Raw genomic sequence first — 23,912 nt, forward strand, 5'->3', positions numbered from 1 at the left:
AAGTAAAACTTGTGCTTGATTGCACAAGCTTACTTTTCATTTGATTAAATTTCACTTAATATTACGACACTAATAATCTCCATTATGTTAATCTCATGAAATTATTGGATCTGTGCTGAAATGAAAAAACTGTGCTGTATACCCATAATGCAAAATCAGATTCTTATATAAAGTTTCGCATATTCTTGTTTTTTATACACATTGAAAGACCCGTTTTGAAAATTTAGCGTATACGTAAGTACGTGAATAAATTATCCCACTTGGCGACCTCCAGCCAAATGTCCCCGTCCGATAATCAGCGAATACATCGACTAAGCGAGTCTTCGGAATCATTCGTCCCGGCTTTACAATCGAACGCTTATTCCTCGCGAATTTCTGATAATGAAGTCTTTCGTCGAGTACTCCGATAACTCTGATTTTCCAATACAGAATTTACCTTATGGAATCTTCACTACACCAGAGAACGTGAGTAATTTGTCTGTTTGTTTTTTTGTGTTTTTCTTTTTTTTTTTTTTTTTTTTTTGTTCATTTATCACATCTCCATTGCCTCCTCATATTTAATTCACAATGCATTCCATATATTATTAATTCATTTATAAAAAATTCCTAACCTAGAAGTTTATTTATTATATAAAGCATGCCGTTTAATTTATCACTTAACTGCTCGAAAGTTTGAAAACTCATTCCTTAATTTCCAATTGATAGAAAGAAAGAAAAAAAAAACATAAATATGACTTTTCTACGTTTCTCTACTGAATTTTCCTTCCATAAGCGCCATCTAATGTCCTTAGCGATAATTATCGTTTATTAACATGCCTGACATAGCAGAAATCTGCCTCGGATCGATTAGCATTTATCGACTGAGCGTGATTATCGGCCGCTGCAATCTTTCGGTTCCGTAACGACTGCGGTATAAAAATTAATTGCCCAATAAGTATTTAAAAAATTCAACATGCATATTAAAATGACGTGAATTAAATTTGTAGCTTAAGAAGAGAATAGGTGTTGCTATTGGAAATGAAATTCTCGACTTATCAGCAATAGCTCATCTTTTCACTGGACCACTACTGAACAGTAAGCAAGATGTATTTTGCAAAGAGTACCTGAATGATTTTATGTCCCTTGGCAGACCGTCGTGGATCGAAGCCAGGCAAACTTTACAAAGCTTACTCTCCACGGACAATCAAACGCTTCAACAAACCGATTTAAGATCCAAGTAAATATAATTATTACAGATTAGTGTGGGCACTACTCGTGGAATTCTCTGTTTACTCATTGTTCATGAAATGCTATCGATCATTCGATGCGATATTCAGAGATGAAGATTTTACTTTCTTTAAACTGCTCACGTTGCATCAATTGATTTCTAATAAAACGCCATAAATTAAAAACTACCGTCTAATTGTTCGGGGAATTTTATGTGTTATTTCTAATTGAAAGCCAATTTCAATTTTCATTTTAACAAGAAGACTAAACTTAACCAAGCTAATGCATTATTCTATTTTTTATGTTTTATATATCGTAATTGATTAATAATTTGTAGAGTATTGGTGCCACAAGTGAAGGCAACGATGCACCTACCAGCTCGAATTGGGGATTACACAGACTTCTATTCCTCCATTCACCACGCAACGAATATCGGAATCATGTTCCGTAACAAAGAAAACGCACTCATGCCTAATTGGTAAATAAAATAGTTATTTAATTTAATTTAATAATTTCACTTGCGTCATCGAATAGCCACCAAATATAAAATGCGGAAGAATAATGGGCAAAAAAGGCGCGAGGGAATCGACTGGTTACGACTGGTTACGACTGGTTACGAAGCCCCAGATTCCATTATATAAGATTCGTTTAAAGTGGAAGTATTCAGATATTGATTGAGCTCTCGAGCTTTCGAACGTAAGACCTCATTATCGCCAGATTCTCCAGATTACCGAGCATTTTGTCCTTTAGGAAATATCTGCCAGTGGGTTATCACGGGAGAGCGAGTTCGATCGTGATATCGGGCACACCTATACGCCGAGCTCGCGGCCAAACACTTCCGGTCGAGGAAGCGCCGCCGATCTACGGCCCTTCAAGGCTAATGGACTTTGAGCTCGAGGTCGCCTTCTTCGTAGGTGGGCCACCGACGAAACTGGGCGACACGGTGGTCGCGTCGCGGGCCGAGGAGCACATTTTCGGACTGGTCACTATGAACGACTGGAGCGGTAAGCTCTGGCTAACGGACATTTTTCCCGTTAAAGATTACTTTAATGATTGCTTAATTGGGGAAAGGCTCACATTTTGCTGGACACTTTAATATTATCTGCGTGGTACTGAACTTTCACCATTTTCTCAATCTACATGCACGAAAGAACATTTGGACGACAGCTTTTCCATATTTTTTTTCGACCAACAGCCGCTACGATTATACAAAGATATTTCAATAATGTTCTGGCATTCTGGCAGCTCGCCAATCATATTTAACCTTTTTTTTTTTTTAATAATTTTAAATTATTATTAAGCTATTTTACCAATTGAGTTCTTTAGCAATTAGATAGAGTGGTTTAACAACGGGATGATAAATTCTTATTTTATGGTGATAAATGGCAATAGTGATATTTGAAAATTTTTATTTAAATCGCGTGCCAACGCAGTCACCAGATTTTCATAATTTTAATGATTTTAATTCGCAAATTTTAGCCCGTGATATTCAAAAATGGGAATACGTTCCATTAGGGCCGTTTGGAGCAAAAAATTTAGGCACGACCATAAGTCCTTGGATAATTACTTTGGAAGCATTGGAAGCTTTTAAAGTTCCAAGTATGCCGCAAGATCCAATACCATTTCCATATCTTCGATACGATAATCCTTATACTTTTGACATCGAATTAGAAGTTGATCTGAAAAGTAAGTGCTTCATTAATTTTTAAAAAGGTAGCCTGAAAGTAGAGAGAACGAAGCTTCAACTATATAATTAATTCGAATTAATTGAAAAGTTCATAAAATTCTTTGAAATTCCGTTGAAAAATTGTTATTTATTATTTATAATACTACAAATTAAAACGGGGCTGTGTTATTTTTTACTTTAAATTTTTTAACATAGATTCAAAAAAAAAAAAAAAAAAAAAAAAAAAAAAAAAAAAAAAAAAACTATATTTCCTAATGTATAAAGAGCAGAACAATTACCTCGTAATTTCCCTTCAATGTCCATTCTCTTAGCCGCAAATGGTGTCGTAACAACAATCACTCGAAGTAATTACAAATACTTGTATTGGAGCGCACAGCAGCAATTAGCTCATCACACTGTCACTGGTTGCAACATTAATCCTGGCGATCTGATGGCATCTGGCACAATTAGCGGCGAAGTTAATAAAATTAATTATAACGATAAACATAATTCGTCCTGCTGCTTTATGAGAAATTATAAATTCGATGTTAATTTTAGATGGCTGATTCATACGGTTCGATGCTTGAGCTTAGCTGGAAAGGTACGAAACCAATTCAATTAAAAGACGGAAGTGCCAGAAAATTTTTACAAGACGGAGATGAAATTATTATTAAGGGTAAAATAAACAGCCCCGCTAATAATGTAACGAAATGTTTATCTTTTTAATAAAATTCTCACTTGTTCAAGGTTACTGCAGTGGCAATGGTTATAGAATTGGTTTTGGCAGATGTTCTGGAAAATTATTACCTGCTCACACAGTATAATTTTGCCATACGTAATATTATAATATATGCATATGCATATTAATTAAAATGACTATATATTAATAATAAAATTATTAATTTAATTCACCCGTCCCTTCTAATTCGTAGTAAATTCATAAATAACAATAATCGAATGAATATATAAATATATGAAAATTGCATTGTTCCGTCAACGGATTCCAATTAATTATTACGCAAGGTCGTAATTCTTACACTTTTACGATTTTTCCATTTAAATTAGAAAAGTGGCTGCTATTAGACGTCAAAAATATTGATCTTGCAACCAAGCTCTGACTATAGGCAGGTGTGCGATCAATAAAGTGTACAGTGTTTCGAGTACTTCGTTAGCGATCATGACGAATTCCTTATTGCGGTAAATACGTAATATTTTCATTAATTTCATCCTTTCGAGCTATTATTCGTTATACATTCCGACAAGCCACCCAGTCATTTGTCACCAAATTTTCAATTACTCGCCCTGTGTCATAACTTACGGGTATTTCTAGTTTTTAATGTGCAAATCCAGCCACCGCCTTACTCCTAATATCACTATGTCTAACCTACATTTGTCACACCTTCGTCGCAAAGTAGCTAACATTCAAAATAATTCTTTTTCAATCTTAAGTGTATCCGTCTTTAGCGCATTCGCTATTACGCGCTGAAGGAGAAATTATCTCAAATTATTCGTTCGAATAATTGCTCCTATAAATTGTCCTATGAATTATTATCGAGTAAATTAATGAATGGCAGGCTCGTAAGTGCATACTTTTAATTCAACAGAATCTTATCATATCGTTAAAGAAGTCAAACTATGTCATAGAAGTTTACAAGCACTGGAGTCATTCGGTAGTCATCCGACCGCACGCTGGGAAGTTCCCTTGAGCGACGGTATCCACGTCATTGAATTTGATCATGGCACAGCCACGGGCAGACGAGTCGTTAAAATCGACGGCAAATTATTCGTCAATCGGGAATGGATGTTCCGGTTGGTTGGAGACGAAGTCATCAAATTCAAGGATGTGAAGTTCGTTATAAGGGTTGATCCTATTCCCGGTTAGTTTAATTATGTAATTTTAATAGGCATTATTCCTTAGGTGATGTTAAATAGCTTCATTAATGCCTTCTAGTGCTTAAACGTAATATATTTAAATTTTTCATATATGTATATATATATAGATTATTATTGATATTTGTATATATAAGATTATGAAATTTTGAAAGAAACTTTGTAGAAAAAAAAAAAAATTTTCTATAAATTATATTTTTAATTTACGTGAATGTAAAAACATTAAAAGCTCGGACTTATCAATTTAAAGGAAAAAATCGAACAAAATAGGATTTTTTACTTAATACGTACAATACTCGTTATGTGATTGTAAAAGACATGAATTACTTTACAATATTGATTGCTACAACTAAAAAACGAAAAATATTAATACATTTATTAGTTAGTAATTTTTTCAACTTGAAATATTACATTAGTACTACAATTTACATATTATCATTTAATTAATCATTTTCAAATATAAAATCAATAAACGAAGATTCATAAGGTTTTAACACTTCTATTAAAAAAATATAAATTTCATTTATATAATACATTTCAGGATTGAGATACTCGTACTCACTATGGGTTGATGGTAAAAGTTTTAAAAGCTTTATTCAGGCACAATCAAAAGTACTTGAAACTTGGTCAACGCAAATTGCTCAGAATGAATATAGAATTATATTGGGTATGTATTTATGTATTTAACGAGTAAAATAATATAATTGTATCCTGTTTAGATCAGAGATAACATTTTACAGATAAAAATACACAAAATGTCTGGATTAATGGAGAGCAAACAGAATCGGAGGTGCTTATATCTAATCTATGTTCTTTCTGGAATATTAAACTTGCAATTTATGTGAAGTTATGCCTATATTCTAAATATAATTTAATTTTTAGTGTAACTTCATAGATGATGGAGCTGAAATACAATTTACTATCGCCGATTTGCCAGCAGTTATTACATTATGCAGTTCCGGGAAGAAAAATATTGGTTTGATATATACTTTGCATGTAAATGATGTAAAAATAACACAACAAAATTTGGAATCTAATGTAGCAAATGAGTAGTACAATAATTAATTTTATCTTACAAGCGAAATTTACTGTTATTCCATCATGTTTAAAAGATTGCAATTTATCACGGAATATATTTTTCTGTACGGGAATAAACTAAATACATTGCACAAATCATTATATACGATTTTTATAATTTATTATTTATTTATTTATTTATTTATTTTAACTAGGATGGGCATGCGGGAATGTATGCCAATTTTTACATGCCTACGTATGTATCGTTGTATAATATATGCATACATACAAACACGCGTGTGTGTATACACACACGCACGCGCGCACATATATATATATATATATATGTATGTATGACTATATTATATCAGCTTACTTCCTATACTTAATAAACTCATAAAATAACCTAAAATCGTCAATTTTCGTCATTACAAAATGCCATTGCAAATTCATTAGAAATTATTTTTAAATTAACATGTAAACAGATTCCATTATATATCAAGCTTTTGAGATTTTGAATTGCACAATTATGATATCAGAAAAAACTAATGCTATTAGTCGTTTAATAAGAACATTTACCTCTACGAAAAATGCAGCCAATTTTGAAGGTAAAAAGTATTATATTAATCTGACTTAACGTTGAATGAGAATGAAAATTTGACGAATTTATTGTAGAATTAAGCGATGAAGAGATAAAACTGATTTTGGAAATCGCAACGCGTGTAAATAGAACATTAACCTATGAGAATGAAGTATTCGAGCATTACTTACAGCGCAAAAATCCTCAGTGTTTGAATAGTATGTAAAATATGATCTTTTTTTGCCTATTTATGCCTATTTGCTATATAGGCTTTTCCATCCAGTCAAATCCAGTCTTGTGCAAACTTTATGCTAATAACGGTACAGGGGTTCTTTTCAATAAGTAATGAATTTTTTCTATTTATTTAAATTACATATTATTATTAATTAAAAATACTTTTCCGCAAAGAGATAAAATTACAAACAATTACATATAATTATCATGTATAGAACATATAAAAAATATGCTTATATATATATATATATATATATATATATACATATATACATATATAGATGTTATTTAAATATTTTATTTATATATTTTTTCGAATAAATTTGAAAATATCTTTATTCTATCGATCTTCATTTTAATCAATGTACGCTGTAATACTCTTTGGAGTGTTAAAATTCTACGTTCAACTTATTATATATGTATATGCATTATGATAATTATGTAGGAAATATAGTGTAAGCTATTTTAATTACTTCCGAAATATGAAATTTCTTCGGCAAAGAAAAACTTGTTGTATTAGTAAAAAAAAATTGTACGTCGTATAAAATAAATTTATTTCTTTTATAAAATCTATTTAGAAAATAATTTTATGTTAACAGCAGCATATAAGAAAAAAAAATTGCTACATAGAAATACTGCCAATAACCTTGATGCACATATGATTGATTTTTAAAGAAAAATACACTTTCTTTTTCCTGGTTATGAACATTTTTTCTAATATGACTTTGTTAATTTTTTTCCCATTTTTTATTTACATTCCTCGTATTTATCCGGATTATCTTGAAATTCATTTTCTCGTTACGGATTATAGAAAAAACCTATAGCTTCAAAATACTATTTTGTTATTATTCTTTCGGATAAATTCGTATTATATCAATTAGTATTAGAGTAATTTTTTCTAATTCCATTTGTTGTTGTTGTGTTTTTTTTTTTTTTTTTTTTTTTTTTTTTTAATAATGAAAAATCATATTTTATGACAATTACAAATTACATTAAAAATTGTTGAGTATCTATTTGCATGGATATTCGTATAATATTAAAACATATGGGTTTTAAAAAGTCGTATCGCTATTTTTTGCCATTAATGTTCCAATTTATTATAAACTACTCGAAGTCTTATGCTCCACTGCCGTCGATCTATTCGCAATTTACAGTAGCCCACAAACGCAAGCAGCGGGACTCTTTTGATGCCTGAATTCACATTAATTGAAATTGTAAAATAAAATGCACATTACGATTTCTCGTTCTCGTTCGTGCCGTCCCAAGACGTATTTCTAGATATCTTTTTGCAATATCCCTCGTGATGATCTTGAATCTATATTTAGGCAAAATAATGTCTTCCTGCAGCGTAAAATTGGAGCTGTTACGTTCCAAGCGAACCGAGGCGTCCTCGCACGAATAAAATCCTTTTCCGACGCCCCCAACCCCATCACTTCCTCCTCGTGTCAGCTAATCCACTATCTCGAGTCACGGGTCTATTTCAGAAATGCAGCAGATCTTGGAGTCGATACTCCAGGCGCAGACTATCCATTGTATGCTTAGCTCCAAGAATACGCCAAGCTACGTAGATTCGACCTCGAGCCTATTCGGGAGCGTTGTCACCGGGACGATTAACGACGGTATCAGCTCTTACTCATCCAGTATCGTAAGCACCCCGCAACCGCAGATGTCCGGCAAAAATCAGCAAACGTCCGCGAATAATGCGCCCAAGTCCAATGTCTTGCGACGCAAGTGAGTGTCTCCCTCCCCTTTGGGGATTCTTCGTTCTTTCAGCAAATAAGAATGGGCAGGGACGAGGCGAGTGATAAGTGAAATGTCCAACTAGAGACATTACGGGATGAGAAGGAATAAGCGTATGGTGGTAAAGAAGGCCAGCGCTATTAGCCTTGAGCTCCTTACTTCATTTGCAAATGCGAACGAGACTGCTTTTTCATCATTTTAATCAACCAAAAAGTAAGAATTCCCACTCCACCATTCGCTCCTATCTTTCTACATGTGCTAAACACAAAGTGGATTGTAATATAATTTTTATTATCATCTTATCAAATAAATGAGAAAATATCACATATCGTATAATGAGATAAGTTTAAAGTATAAGAGAACGAAAAGGCTGATGTGCTCTCGCTGCTTTGGATATTTAATATTTGATAATGTTGTAGTGTACATTTTTACTAAAAAATAATTAGTAATAGTATTTCATAATAAAGCAGATACTTTCTTATTGTAATATTTGCCAATATATTTTCATGATTAATTATACGAATTTTTCTGTTTTTTTTTTTTTTTTTTTTTTCATTTGCTCTAATGAACTGAAAATGCCAAATAAGAATAACGATATCACATCGAATTGAGCTCACTGAATACGAGATTGACGAGATGAAAAAACAATATGAACATTTTAAAGTCGATATGAATAAAAATTTAGAAAATTTAGAAACAAAGCTGAAAGAAATGAAATGCCGAATAATAGAAAATCATAAAACAATTCAGCGATTTGAAAATAACGTCATAAATCAAATTAATCCAATTACGAATCAAATTCCTGTGGAAAAGTTTGTACGGTAACGTATTATTCTAGATTGTGATAGTTGTATGCTTAAACCTAAATTGAAAAGTTGTTTCGGTGCGTATTGCGCACAAAAGAACTTATTAATCAGTTGAACGAAAGTGCCCATACGTAAATATTTAAAGGTCATTTAAAGTTATAAAAGGTCATACGTAATTATTTATAAAAATTTATTAAATCTCGTACTAAGCAAGGCGCTAACTTCACTTCTGATTAATAAAAGCTTTTGTATTTATGACTGCGTGGCAAAATTTATGCCTATTGTGTATTTATTAAGGTTCATGGACGATCAATTCAAATTAATTCGTAATTTTATCGACAAGTTCAATTTAAAAATCATCACTACCAAACGCATGATTTCTCAAACTAAAAAGCAGATCAAACAGCGAGAAGATCGAGGAGAAAAGCTGAGTTCCGTCGACTTTATAAAGCTTGAAATTGAAAACAGATATCTCGTTGCTGAAAACAATAAGAATCAGCAGATTTTAAATTCACTGCAACAAAGAAATGGTAATGTAGCGAAGCTTCGGAAAGCTTTTATAATAACAATGTGTACTAATATTGTTAAAATTATATATTATGCAGGACAATATAATCTTACATTAAAAAATTATAAAGATAAGCTGATCGAAAAAAAGTCAGTGTTACAGCAGGCTGAAAATAAATTTAAATCCAAGAAAAATGAAGAAATTGCTTTGCAATATTATAAAAATAGAATAATGCAAGATTTAAGAAAGACAACAAATGAGCTAAACAATATTAAGGGTCTTCGCGAAGAGTACGAGTCGCCGGATATTCAAGACTTCCTTCAAGTTCAAAAACAATTGCAGGAAGCGAAATACACTGTTAAAAGACTAAGCAGACAACGAAAAAATCAATTACGTACACTGCGTACGTATAAACGAACCTACGAATTATAAATAAATCTGGCGACAAAATATTTTTAAAGTATATTTAAAATGAAATACTTTTAATACAAAGGAATATATGAGGCTGCTAATATAATTTAATTATGAATATTTATATTCGTACCCTAATTATCGATACCCCTATGTATTGTCATATGTAACGTAAAAATAAAGTCACTTTAAGAAGTTAACTCGTCTATTTTTAAAAGCCGTACATTGTCGAAAAAGCCATCGAAATCGATTATTATTTAATGAAAAAATCATGTAAACGGTCAATATGAATTTTCTGCCGCGAGCAATGAAACCCAATAACTACGGTTATATTACCGACATTGCTCTCGAAATATTGCAATGCATGTAAATAAAAATAATCGCCCTTGAATAATTCTTTCAAAAAAAAAAAAAAAAAAAGAAAAAAAATATAATAATAAAATGAGTAGCCTGTACTATTTATTTAATATACGTTTGTACTTATCAGTTATGTCACTCAGTATTGCAATGATTTAGCTTCGAGTATTACCAATTAACCTTTGAAAATAAAAGGATTTAGTGAAGAAAAACTAAACACTTAAATTACAAGCCAGAAAGCCACGGTATTATTGTTTCATTAATCGAATACAATTAGTCGGAGTCTCGACACGCTTATCAACCGTCCAGCTTACTGGACCATCCAACTTCCTATCTGCTCAATTAAGTAATTTGATGCTTGAATTACGGGGATAACGCGAGGCTGACCAAATAGTCCGGAAGCCACAGGTAGCGGGCCGCACGTAGTATAGGCGACGAGTAAACCGAATGAAGCTTCAAATGCATTATCGAACGAATAATTAATTCTCCATCTAAGCGCTTTCGTCGAACGGGATGTCGTTCACTGGCGAACGGCAGCAAAAGAGTCCACTCCGCTAAGTCTCGCAAAAGCTCCTGGCAACGCTTACGAGGCAAGTAACAAGCGAAACGAGACTGAAGGCGAGGCGCGCGCCCAGGGTAGCGACGTTCGCCATAGCTTCCGCTGCCTCCACGGGAAGCGGATAAAGCCGCGCGTCGCTCCCTCCCCCCCCCTCATCCCAACCCCTCTCCCCCCGGTGATTTTGGCGTGTGCCGCGGTGCGCGCGTCCGGTCACGCTTCACGCATCGACGGCCGGCGTCCCTTCCTCACCGCCTCCTCGGTGTCTGAACGCGACCTGGCTACGGTCAGTCGAGGTGGGTAACGGTGGTCGCGGCGGTGACGGCGGTGACGGCGGTGGTGGCGACGACGGCGGCGGCGGCGACTACGGCGGCGGCGGCGGCGACGATGGCTTCGACGGTGGCGGTGGCAGCGACGCATCGTTCCTAGGTAACGCGGCCACCTCGAAGCTGACGGGCCTCGCTCGACGGGGGGCTGCTCGTGCTCGTGTCCAAGACTCGCGGCCCAGTCCCGCGATATGAACGCGCTGAGATTACAGCCGCCTCCGCTGCTCTTTCTGCTGATACTGGTGGGTCTAATGGCCCACCGGGCTGACGCCCGCTACCTCGAGGTAAGCTCCAGGTCGATTATTTCGCTCGGTTCGATCGCCTCCAGCTCTTATCGCACTCGAGGAGTGCGAGCGGTTCGCGAAGCTGAGGGCCTCTGTTTTAAATTTCTATGTTTTCGCGATAATGTTCCTCTTATTTATTCTGCTGTCGTTGTTCGCGCCATCATAATTAATCGGCATTCGAGGCTCTCGGTTGGGCGCACTTGGAAGCAAAACACCGAGTGTGCGATTTTCTCAAATCATTTGTTTTGGTTAATTAAATGATTCCTTCGGTTATCCCACAGCCACTGCAGCAATACACATTCGGTGAAACATTTTCCTCGATTATATTTAATACACCTTGATTTCAGTTTTGAATATTGAATAAGAGAAAGAAAAAAAAAAAGAAAAACAAATAAATGAGAAGAAGAAAAAAACCGGAAATAATGTAGCTAAAAGTCTCGTGTCAGGAAACTTTTAAATATTCTTTGTCTAGAGTGTATTATAATATAATGCTTCTGGAAGAGAATTTCAATGGAAGAGAAACGATGAAATTTAGCCTCAGGTTGGCAAAAGTTTAATATCTCGACCTAAAATATAAAATCAAAAGGAATTTTTTTAACTCCATTGTACGATAATCGGATGGATGATGATAGCGAAGCTTTTACGTTCGCCAGGGCGAGATTAACGGGACTTTTAAGATGATACTGTTCGATAAATGCCGCCTCTCTATTCTCTCGACATGCATGGCAACGCACTTATTGTTCTACGCTGCGATGCAGCAGATTGACTTTAAGGTTCTGTTAAAAATAACCTAGAAGCCTTCTTTTACACTCCCGCACCCATAAATAATATTACTAAATGTCTAATTACCTATTATACCATTGTTATTAGCCCACGCCCTTATTTTTTACTTAATCATTCAAATAGATATTGTCGATAAAGCGTGTGTAATTTGTCTCTTTGTCATAAATTTATCGTCCATGTTAATGGCAACTATTTTCACGCGATCTCTATTTCTAAAAAGAAATATTGAATAAGGCAGAATTAATTTTAATGCATTTGACACAAGATACTTTTGTGTAAATAAAATTATTTCACTTTTCAGGGCTTGAATATGAATTTAGGAGAGGCACTGCAGTTTTTAAGGGAACACGATCGCGAAGGGTCCACCGTTTGCAATAAGGTCATGACAGCACAATGGAATTTTGCAACAAATATTACGGACGTTAATAGAAGGAAAATGGTAATTGCTGATAGCTATAAATTCATCGGAAAATCCTTTTATTACCCAAGTTGTCGTGCATATTGATACCTGCATGCGTAATTAATACAATAATCAAAAACAAAAACAAAAACAAAAACAAAAATTACAAGATTGACTATCTTGAAATTCGCATTCTTATCTAATTAAATATTCCGCTATATATAATAATTGGAAGTTGTATTTAAGATTATTTTCATTAATGATTTGTATGCGCCATTTGAAAATCTTTCATTCTCTATGACAAATACAATTTTACAAACATACTTTTATTATTATTGGATGTTAATTAAATTTTACTTACTATATATCTAGTTAGAAGAACAGACGGTAAAATTAAAATTTGAAAGAGCATCTTGGCGAAAAACAGTAAGTTTCGCTTGGAGTAGAATAGCAGATCCCTATGCAAGAAGGCAATTGAAAATGATCGCGGTAAAGGGACGAAATTCACTAACCGACGATAAATTTAATGAGGTACGTTTAAATGATGATGAAAATAATAATAATAATAATAATAATAATAATAATAATAATAAAGATGCAATTATAAGCATATCAAAAATGTTATCTCACTCTAGATGCATCATTTAATTATGGAAATGAAAGAGTTATACAACAGAGTAAAACTGTGCCCATATAGAAAAATAGGAGCAGCCTGCGACTTGACCTTTGAAACAGGTAAATATTATCATTGATAATTTTGAATAACGCAATAATAAACCCCTTTCACGCTAGATTTAGGATTAATATCTAATTTGTTCATCTTATACATTCTCATATCAATCGCCATTTACATTGATAAATAATGAACGTATCTACGTAGTTAAAATATATTTAATTTAATGCTCTTACGTGCAATTTCTTATAAATGATAACACCTCGGACTACATGTTTAGTTTTTTTTGTTAATTTCAATATTTATTTCGTTTTCGTGTTCTCCCTCTCCATACAACCTAACAACCAGAAAGCTCGATTATTATTTCCTAGATAATTGTAAATTTAATTGCATTGATACAAATTTCCCTTTATGCCATTTTTCACTAATTGTTTGGTCTAATGATGTCTTTTCATATTTTAGACGTCGCTAAAATAATGTCGCAATCCAGAGATTATGATGAATTGCTGCACTATTGGCAGGCATGGCACGAAGCTGTCGGTCCGCCTTTGAAAAATAAATACGTGAGATACGTTCAATTAGCGAACCAAGCAGCTAAGCTCAGTGGTAAGACAAAATGCCCAATCTTTTCTTATAATATCACTTTTTTCTACTGAATTATAGATTGATATTGCTTGAAACCGATACGATAATCTTATAATAAAAATGAAACAAAAAAAAAAATTGTTGCGTGGTTATTATTGTCGAATGTCAACAGGCTTGTTTTTATGTCGTTTATGAATATCTCGAAATTTATATTGGATCGTCTATTATCAGCGTCCTTAGAGTCGGAAACTATAGGTAACGTTTAACTCTCAAAGTGCAATTAAATATTGCAAATATAAGCAAGTTTTATGGGGTCAATACACGATGAATTATTCCGTAGATTCTCTTCGATTAATCATCAAATCAGGAAATTAAAGTTTTCGTCATTCGTCACCCGATGTCTTTGTCTTTAACTTTCATTCACTAATCTTTCTTTAATACTCCATTTATTCGATTTATGAAATATTTATGACTTATTTCTTATAAATTGTTTCGCTACCTTCTTATACTTTATTACAAGATTAAACTTTATTGAAAAAAAAAAAAAAAAACAATCAATCCCAACTAGCAGTTAAGAACACGTGGTAAATGTAATATGCTCTTTCTTTTTTACATGTACACATGGCTATAATACAGGATGTAAAAAATCTTTTTTTTTTTTTTTTTTTTTTTTTTTTTTTTTTTGAAAATAATGTATATTTATGTATGTACTCGTTGTCATAAAATGTTTTCTTTTCAAACGCTGTAAATTCATAATCCCTTTACGGTCCAGACAAATTTCCGTATTGTTCTCAACGAAAGATAACGTCCTCCTCGCTTCCTTCCAAAAGTTTAGAGAGTGAAATGAGATGGGATGGAAGATGAATCGCCATTGGCTATTTGCATTTACAGGTTTCGCCGATGCCGGCGACCAAATGCGCGAGATATACGAAGACGACTATGTACAACAGAATATGGCGGAGATCGTGTCGGCAATCATGCCATTATACAAGCACCTATTTACGTTCGTGAGAAGTCGACTGATGGAGAGATACGGAGACAGGATTCGCGCCGATGGGCCTTTGCCGGCTCATGTTCTCGGCAACATGTGGGCACAAAATTGGGACGGTATTTTCGACTTGGTCCAGCCATTTCCAGGTGCCAAGAAGTTGGACGTCACACTCGATATGATGATCCAAGGCTTTACGTCGCTTCGGTGAGTCCTTGCAATAATCGTTGCGCTCGCGGATAGGACGATGGTGATATGACCGAGCCCATCGATAAAGTCAACGTTAAACAATTGAAAAATAAAAGCACGCACAATCGATAAGCGAAAGACGTTAAGAAAAAAAATAATTTCTTAAACAATTGTTACTTTAAATAACACATAGGCATCGACAAAGCAATTGCGAGAACTAAAATGGTAAAATTACTATCCACGCGCTTAATAGTTATGTCCTTAATGTTGTTTTGCTTTAGAATTTTTCAAATGGCCGAGGAATTCTTTACATCGATGGGAATGAAGCCTATGCCACCGGAATTTTGGAGATCATCGGTGTTTGAGAAGCCAATTGATAGAGATATCAAATGTAGCGCCAGTGCATGGGATTTCTGCAATAAAATGGACTACAGGCAAATAATATAAAAATCACTAAGTATTCGATCGATCGTTACACCTATCATATTTGGATTACTTATCGTTCATTCCAATATACATTATCTTTAAGTGTAATCATTCGACGATTCTTTATTATAATAATTATGCTTGAAAGACAAAAACAAACGAACAAACAAAAAAATGTATTATCTATTATTTCGTGAGAACATTAGACGACAGCGATGCTTAATATTGTTTATTTATTTTAGAATAAAGCAATGTACAAAAATAAACACCGAAGATTTAATATCGACGCATCATGAAATGGCGCATGTACAGTATTATTTACAATACAAAGATCAGCCGCTTCTTTTTCAAAGTGAAGCCTTACCAGGTGAGTTTGATGTTTACTCATTACTTACCTAAGCATTGAAATACTTTAAAAAAAAAAAAAAAAAAAAAAAAAAATGGTTAATTGTAATGCTTTAAAGGCTTTCACGAAGCAGTGAGCAACGCTATAGGCTTATCAGTTTTTACCCCTCAACATCTTCATAGAATAGGCCTTTATAACAATTCGACCGACGATTACGAGAGCAACATCAACTTCTTGATGCTCGTGGCCCTGCAAAAGGTTGCCTATTTACCATTTGCCTATATCGTTGACCAAGTAAATATATTGCACTTTACATTCGATGATAATAAAAAAAAAAAACAAAAAAAAAAAAAAATTAAAAAAAAAAATAATAATAATAATGAATACTAACAACTTGCTTAAAATTTCATTAATTCTTATTCGCTAAATTGTCAAACTCAGTGGAGATGGCGTGTCTTTAATAATGGTGTAGCGGATATGACTACGAGATGGTGGGAGTTGCGATTACAGTATCAAGGTATCTTACCACCAATTTCACGGACAGAAAGAGACTTTGATCCCGCTTCTAAATACCACGTGCCGGCCGATCTTCCTTATGCCAAGTAATCCACGTTCATTTATACTCTTCGAAACTTAATTTTACTTCCGATTGTCTTTATTATGAGAGAACAAATTTCAGCTACTTTTTGTCAGTTATATTGCAATTTCAATTATTCGAGTCGCTCTGCGATATCTCGGGACACACCGGTGATTTACATACTTGTGATTTGTACCGATCGCGAGAAGCCGGTCGCTTATTATCGTAAGTATAATATTATGATAAAATCGTGTAAATAATGCACTCGCCTTGTAAATCTGAAATTGAAATTGTTTTGCAAAATCTCGCTAAAATTCAGTGACGTATTATCCATGGGCTCTTCGACGCCGTGGCCGGATATTATCAGGCAAATGACGAGAGGTCAAACTAACAGGATTGACGCAAGTGCCATGCTAAGGTACTTTCAGCCCTTGAGTCGGTATTTAAAGCGTCAAAATCAGATTGAGCCAGTGATCGGCTGGTTGACCAATCACGAAGACACGGGTTTGTGTTAACGACAATAAATATTCGTTTGGTGTTGAAAGTCACCAACTTGAGCACTCGGATAAATATCTTGTTATTTTAGATATCTCTACCTCGTTTTCAGCTCTCTTCGCTCACTGGTACCTCGGCAATGCTGGCAACCTTCCAACCATGGCTATCCTGCCAATTGTACTCATCGTGTTAATTTGTTTGTCTCTATAAGTTGAAAGAAAGTAAGGTATTAGCGTTGGCACATTATGGAAATGACGGGGGGAGGGGCAACAACAATTTGCTGTATATAAATAAATTATTCGTGTAAATAAGCGAGTGTATAGATACATTGTTATAATAATGTGAGAAATGTTAGTGTTCATTTTTATCGATTCTCCTTAAGTGTTATAACTTTATCGTTGCTATTTTAATTGTCATAAAGATGCGTTGTAATTTGATAAATTATAAATAATTAATAAGGAATGAAGCTAGCTAACCGTATAGCCAAGCATAGGAAAAATGTTAATGAAAGTTTAGAGTCCAATAAATTTCTAAGATTCAATTGATAAGGAATTAAGGCTTTAACGTTTCTTTGAGATGTAATAAACTCGAGAAGAATCTGAAATTTGTTAAAAAAAGTCTTCCTACTTTCTTTCGTCAATTTTTTTTTTGTTTTTTTTTTTGTTTTTGTTTTCATTCATAAAATATGCTTAAAAAGCAAATATCAAATAATAATTATCTCAAATAAATAACACGTTATTATTAAATAACAACCGATGATAAATACTTTCTAAGTTTAATGTAAGTGAATTGTTGATTTCTAATAATAATAATAATAATAATAATAATAATAATATCTTCTAGTAATATCATAATAAAAATACTACAATTTTCAATACGAGTTCTGAAATTTACTAAATAATTTGCAATAGTTGAACTAGAATTAAATTTAAACTAAATTATTGTTAAATAATCTTAATAATAATATATAAATAATTTTAAAAAATAATTATATTTTTACAAAAATTATATAAGATTTACTAGATTTGTCATAAATTTTATATATTTAAAAATATATGGTTAATTATATCTTTGTATTTATTACAAAAATATGTAACCATAATAATGTTTAATTTTGTGACATTACATTTGATATTTTAAAATTTCTTAATCACTTCTAATTTTTAAATAAAGCGTAGAAATTTCGCTTCAAGTTAATTAAATAAAGATTATTTATTACGTACATGTGTTTGTTTATTTATGCATAAAAAAACTGATAATGCAATTTGATTATTACAAACTTCCATACGCAGGCTAAACATCAACGTCACTAATCAATCAGCTTCAATCAATAATAAATGATAATAACATGAATCGATAAAATTAATTTTAATTAATCTACGATATAATTAATAAGTTCGAAAGGTATTTGAGACTGAAATTTTATCATACGAGAAATCCTTAAAGGATAAAAAAAACTTCCATGCCATAGCATCAATTTTGGCGGACTTGACATATTGATTTTTTAAATACCTTAATAGAAAGAGAAAAGAGCTGAATATGCAATTTGTGCAAATCATACACACTAACATTTTACTCGCAAAAATCATTCTTAGATTTCACTAAAAAACTTTGTAGCGAATAAACTAGTATAATGAAGAACGTTAGAATTAGAGGAATTTTTTAAGTATTATAAAAATGGTTATAATATTTTCTTGCCCCTACACAACGTAAATATTAAATAACAATAGTAATAGTTAATAACAAAAGTAGGTAGGAGAATTTCAATATGAAATAAGTTCACCGATGAGCATATTATATATTAAATATAGTAAATATTTACTACTGAGCTTTTGCAGAAACAACGTAAAATAAATTATTTATAAAAGTGAATTGCTTTTTAAATTTGATAGTATGTAATAATTATAATTGTTGAATACGATTTAATGGAATTATCCGATGAATTTTACAATAATGATTTCTTAAATAATGTAATATTTGATAAAACCAATTTAACCAAATATAGATTTTAATCTTTTTTTATTATCAAAATTATCATCAAAAAATTACCTCATAATCTTATTGACATTACAACAATGGTAATATGTTGCAAATTAAATTTTTCTAAATATATTGTTAACTTAATTTTTTAAACGCGTATTTCAATTATATACTTATCAGTTGTTCTTAAAAATAATGAAATATTTTAACGATTCTTAAAATGCAGCAGAAAATTACGATAAAATGTAATACTGTAAAACCTTCATTTTTTTTTTTAGAAATCTTTTCTCTAGAAATTGCTATAATATCGTGAGGTAATAGTTATTTATCTACATAATGCTTATCATTATTGCGATTAATTAAAATCATTCAAGCAATGTAAAATTATTTTTTAGACAAATAGTTTAAAATGAAGCTTTGGATATGCAACGTTTTATTAATTATTATAAAATATAAATTATTATATTAGGCAAAAAAATCAATCAAACAATTTAATTTTATTCATACATTATTGATTTATTTTTAAAGAAATAAAAAAAATATATTTGTACAACCCTGGATTAGAAAAAGTATATAGTCTATTGAAGCGCCGAATTATAGATAATTTATGTTTTCTATAGTAAAAATAATAATAATAATAATAATAATAATAATAATAATAATAATAATACACTTCTACTAAACAGGATTACACTTCATAATTCAAATACCTATTTAATTATATATTACATTAAGATGTATTGTATACTATTTTTCCCTAAATATTCTTAAGAGATTAATAAATGTAAAAAAATCTTTATGATGAAAATTAAATTCGATTTTCATTAGTTTTATAATGAGCACGCCATTTATTTTTTTACAATAAATACAATAACATGAAAATGGGTAAGAGTTGTGGCGCACATAAATTTAATATTAATAACTTTCATAACAGATTTATACATGGAAAAGCTGTAAAGTATAAATGTACTTTGCGTTGCTTATAATATATTTTATTCTGTATTATATCGTATAATTACGATTAGCGTCGTACTGAAAATAACTATCAACAGTCGACTTTCTGCCAAACTAAAGTTTTGTTATTTTGCGGCATATCGATCATTTCGAACAGCTGAATCCCATTCATATTGCCCAATTTTTTCAATTCCGTGATATCTCTAATTCCCCATTCGGGATTTTGGGATCTTAAATTCTGATCGAAGTTAATATTACTCTCCGGATACAGTAATCCATTTAAAGCATAGGGACCATACATAAAGAATATTCCATTAGTTTTTAAGAGCTGACCAGTATTTTTGAAGAGGCCCTCCGCACATTTGAACGGTGCGATATGAACGAGACACGCATTGAAAATGTAATCAAAGCTCTTTTCATGAAAGACATTACCAGGCCAAGTGTGATAATCCGTGGTAATGTCGATTTTCGTGGGATTGGCGATATTTTGGAACTCTTGGCTGTAAGCGGAAATACTGTCTAAAAGACGATCCTCGAGCTCCGATGGGTAGAATGTTACGTGAGGGAAATAAGGTGCAAAGTGTGTCACGTGCTGGCCGGTACCGGAAGCAATTTCCAAGAGAATTTGATTCGGCCCTCGACGAATGTATTGCTGTAAGACCGAGAGGATTGGATTTTTATTCCGCTCTGCCGCTGGATAGATAAGCTTTTTGTTTGCCATTGCACTTCTGTAAAATGTATTTTAGAATATGTAATACTATTTCTTTCATATCATGTAATGAGATCAGAATTTTAACTACCATATTAAGGAATAGAAAGTAAGAGTGATAAAAATATTTCTTTGTTTATTAAATTCCTATGAGATGGAGCGTTATTTTGCTTATGTAAAGTCAAAGTGTAAAATTTTTATTCAAATACAAAGATTAAATTGAATCTTTAATGTAGAAGTAAGTCATTAACGATACAATACGATGAGTGAATTAATGTTAATTTATAACTATCGCATTATCTAGTTATTTTCAAATGTACATATCTAATTTTTGCTATTTAAGTATTGGTTTGCATATATAATGGAAGAAACATTGGAAGAATGAATAAATAAAATTGTTAAATTTTAATAATATATTTAAATATTATTTAAATTATTTTGAAGTACCTACGTGTTGCAGCACAATGAATAATATTCATTCCTTATGAAAGATTGAATTTTAAAAATTTTTATTTCTGAAAAAATCATAATTAATATTAAGTAATTTAAAGTAATTTTAAATATTAAGTGAAAATTAGATAATTTTTTTTATGTATTTATGTGAAGTTATAAAGAATTATAAATTTGCATTACGCAAGCACGCACATACACACAGTGTGCGTTAATTATTTAAATATACACATGCATATAATGTGCGCATGTATGAGTGTTGTATGCCTACGTGGGTGGGTGGGTGATGAGTATATATATAGATATATATATATATATATATATATATATATATATATATATATATATATATATATATACATGTATATACATACATGTATATACATGCATGCATATACGTCCACGTCCGCGCGCACCCTCACACACACACGCGCGCGCCTATGTATATATATATTTCATTTTCTAATATATCTAAAGCATTTTCATATATTACATGCATGAATAGATTTACAATATAAGTAAATTGAATCACAGTATCTATCATTTTACTTTTGTTTAATAATCCTATCTACAAGTTCTTGAACAGGTTTATATACAGAGTGTTTTGTCATCCTCAAATGTTCAAATAATTTATTTTTACTGGGAAATTGTTGTTTGCAGGTTGCACAAATATGTTCACAGCTTTGATCAATGTCTGTATTTTGAGATACTTTTCTAATACGATCGTTTGTTTCTCTTGCTTCTCCAGCTGCCTGTCTTTGAGCCTTTCTCAATTCTTTAGCTTTCTTCCCTTTTTTCTTTTCAGGAAGTGGAGAAATAGTTTCTTGAGGAGACTCCTCGCTTTCATTTACTTTATCTTGATTTCGTTCTGAACTACTTGACGTCGACTTTTCAGGATTCTTTTTAATATTTACATTACTTTTACTTGTTTCGCTTTTTGTATTACTAGAAAGCTTATCTAGTAAAACTCTTTCCTTATGTTGTTTTTTACGCTGTTTCTTTGATAAACCCTGTAGTAAATCTGTTTCACGATTCTCATCGTCGCTATCTTCAAGTATTGGTGTTTGTATATTTTTATTCTTTTTCTTTTTCTGCTTTTTCGATTTGGCTGATATTTCATCTTCGTGACCAGAAAACAATTCTTCGTTTGGAGTGTCGCTATCATAGCCATCTTCTTTTGTTTGAATATCCGAGTGGTCAAGAATATATCCTCCGTCTGTTGCAGATTTGGCAAAAGTTTTATTATTAGGTATTTTTATGTTATCAGCCTTCCTTTCACTACTATTTAAATCAGAATCGGATATTAACTCTTCATCGGATGTCTTCGTTTCATTTTCATTATCTTTAGAATTAGTAGGTACATTTAATAAAAAGTCTGGTATTTCTGGGCCTGTAGCAAATTTCGTTCCCGTTGGTAATAAATTTATATCCTCTGAATCATCGTTTTCATTCTCTTCGCTATCGAATAATAAGTCATCCTCATTCATCGATGCTTTCATTACTAATATATTGTCCTTATGTTTTTTTGAATTTTCATGATTGCTAAATGCTTTATGAGTTTTAAAAATTTTAGTACAAGCGACGCAATACAAAGAATTTTCAGACTCTTCATCCGACGATTCTTTACCAAATTCTGCCGTTATAGCAGCTTCAATATTATTTAGCTCCGGTTGTATATTTGAAAATTTAGACCATTCTGGCTCTTTTTGCTCCTGCAGTTCTTTTTGTCTCTTTAAAATTTGTTGTTTTTTATGTTCTTGGCTTTTTCTTTTATTTTCCTCAGCTTTTAATTCAAGCAGCTTTGAAAACTTACTGATTCTTTTATCGCGTCTTTTAATAAATTCGACTAAACTTCTGACCTGTTCGTTTCTTTCTCTTTTAGCCTTTTCTCTGATTCTCTTGTTTTCTCTTTCCATTAATCTTGCCCCTTGGCGATTTGGAGCATCGGTTAGATTAAATACATCAAGCCAAGCGTAACTGCGCTTAGTATTATAAGCTCGCCAATATGCATAAAATCTACAAAGGCTTTCATATGTAGTAGTTGAATCGCCAAAACCAGGTATTTCATCATCCGAATCACCTTTAACCCAAGGTGCATCTTCGGTTGCTAATTTTTCAAACACTCTACGGTAAATTGTATAAAATCCATTTTCATCGTCGCCATATCCGTTGAAACAGGAGGTCGAGAAGTATTTAAATAAATTAAGAACATTGTCCTTGTAATCTTCGTCTCCTGCGCTGCTTAACACAATATCATCTCTATGACTGTCGTACCATTTTCTTTCACGCGCATTGCTCAACACTTCATAAGCTTGTTGTATAAGTTGAAATTGAATTTTCGCTTCCTGTTGCGAATCGATATTTTTATCAGGATGCCATTTCAGGGCTAATTTGTGATAAGCTCTTTTAATATCATCATTCGTAGCATCTCGAGGAATTTCTAATACTTCATAATGACATTTCATTTTACTTTACAATATATCTGTGACAGCCCAATAATTTCTGACTTACTTATTCAGAAAAGTAATTGAATAACATACTACTGCATTACATAAGGAAAATGTTTAATAATTTATTAAAGCTCAATAGTAAATTGATCTTAACCCCAAAATTATTATACGTGCATATATGGATTACATATGGATATGCATACGCATGCATTTACATATGAGTATGTATGCACATACGTACGCACATATGGATGAGAATATAAATATGACTGCATTGAACGTGACATGTATGTATGTATGTATGTATGTATGTATGTATGTATGTA

General features: G+C 32.3%; 6 protein-coding genes across 7 annotated transcripts; 4 read left to right on the plus strand and 2 right to left on the minus strand.

Annotated features, from left to right (window-relative positions):
- Nucleotides 1-329: 329 nt before the first annotated feature.
- Nucleotides 330-3,722, plus strand: Faa (fumarylacetoacetate hydrolase). Its single transcript, XM_011496211.1, has 8 exons — nt 330-465; nt 987-1,216; nt 1,544-1,684; nt 1,957-2,210; nt 2,686-2,892; nt 3,205-3,350; nt 3,431-3,548; nt 3,620-3,722. Exons 1-8 carry the CDS (start codon nt 382-384, stop codon nt 3,694-3,696), a joined length of 1,257 nt encoding a protein of 418 aa, XP_011494513.1. The 5' UTR covers nt 330-381; the 3' UTR covers nt 3,697-3,722.
- A 180-nt stretch (nt 3,723-3,902) lies between these two features.
- LOC105359594 (fas apoptotic inhibitory molecule 1) lies at nt 3,903-5,908 on the plus strand. 2 transcript variants are annotated; one of them, XM_011496223.1, is made up of 5 exons: nt 3,903-4,069; nt 4,517-4,749; nt 5,304-5,429; nt 5,503-5,552; nt 5,645-5,908. In XM_011496223.1, exons 1-5 carry the CDS (start codon nt 4,050-4,052, stop codon nt 5,813-5,815), a joined length of 600 nt encoding a protein of 199 aa, XP_011494525.1. In that variant the 5' UTR covers nt 3,903-4,049; the 3' UTR covers nt 5,816-5,908. The 2 variants fall into 2 exon arrangements, with proteins under 2 accessions (XP_011494525.1, XP_011494532.1); XM_011496230.1 differs by having other exon boundaries at nt 5,658-5,815.
- A 377-nt stretch (nt 5,909-6,285) lies between these two features.
- On the plus strand, nt 6,286-10,133 carry LOC105364957 (uncharacterized). Its single transcript, XM_011503005.1, has 6 exons — nt 6,286-6,387; nt 6,455-6,577; nt 8,078-8,324; nt 8,921-9,157; nt 9,383-9,669; nt 9,745-10,133. Exons 1-6 carry the CDS (start codon nt 6,309-6,311, stop codon nt 10,077-10,079), a joined length of 1,308 nt encoding a protein of 435 aa, XP_011501307.1. The 5' UTR covers nt 6,286-6,308; the 3' UTR covers nt 10,080-10,133.
- A 1,279-nt stretch (nt 10,134-11,412) lies between these two features.
- On the plus strand, nt 11,413-17,282 carry LOC105359611 (angiotensin-converting enzyme). Its single transcript, XM_011496241.1, has 13 exons — nt 11,413-11,581; nt 12,666-12,803; nt 13,137-13,295; nt 13,400-13,499; nt 13,900-14,043; nt 14,914-15,217; nt 15,481-15,633; nt 15,868-15,992; nt 16,090-16,265; nt 16,413-16,573; nt 16,651-16,773; nt 16,868-17,052; nt 17,156-17,282. Exons 1-13 carry the CDS (start codon nt 11,489-11,491, stop codon nt 17,251-17,253), a joined length of 1,959 nt encoding a protein of 652 aa, XP_011494543.1. The 5' UTR covers nt 11,413-11,488; the 3' UTR covers nt 17,254-17,282.
- A 2,625-nt stretch (nt 17,283-19,907) lies between these two features.
- LOC105359633 (UPF0585 protein C16orf13 homolog A) lies at nt 19,908-21,165 on the minus strand. The gene is made up of 2 exons (XM_011496266.1): nt 21,134-21,165; nt 19,908-20,705 (listed from the first exon to the last, which is right to left on the minus strand). Exons 1-2 carry the CDS (start codon nt 21,163-21,165, stop codon nt 20,069-20,071), a joined length of 669 nt encoding a protein of 222 aa, XP_011494568.1. The 3' UTR covers nt 19,908-20,068.
- Nucleotides 21,166-21,168: 3 nt separating this feature from the next.
- On the minus strand, nt 21,169-23,746 carry LOC105359622 (dnaJ homolog subfamily C member 21). The gene is made up of 2 exons (XM_011496254.1): nt 21,686-23,746; nt 21,169-21,201 (listed from the first exon to the last, which is right to left on the minus strand). The coding sequence occupies exons 1-2, from the start codon at nt 23,599-23,601 to the stop codon at nt 21,186-21,188; spliced, it is 1,932 nt and encodes a 643-aa protein (XP_011494556.1). The 5' UTR covers nt 23,602-23,746; the 3' UTR covers nt 21,169-21,185.
- Between the last annotated feature and the right edge of the window lie 166 nt (nt 23,747-23,912).

Source organism: Ceratosolen solmsi, unplaced genomic scaffold (assembly GCF_000503995.2).
Source record: "Ceratosolen solmsi marchali unplaced genomic scaffold, CerSol_1.0 scaffold10, whole genome shotgun sequence".
Lineage (NCBI taxonomy): Eukaryota > Metazoa > Arthropoda > Insecta > Hymenoptera > Agaonidae > Ceratosolen > Ceratosolen solmsi.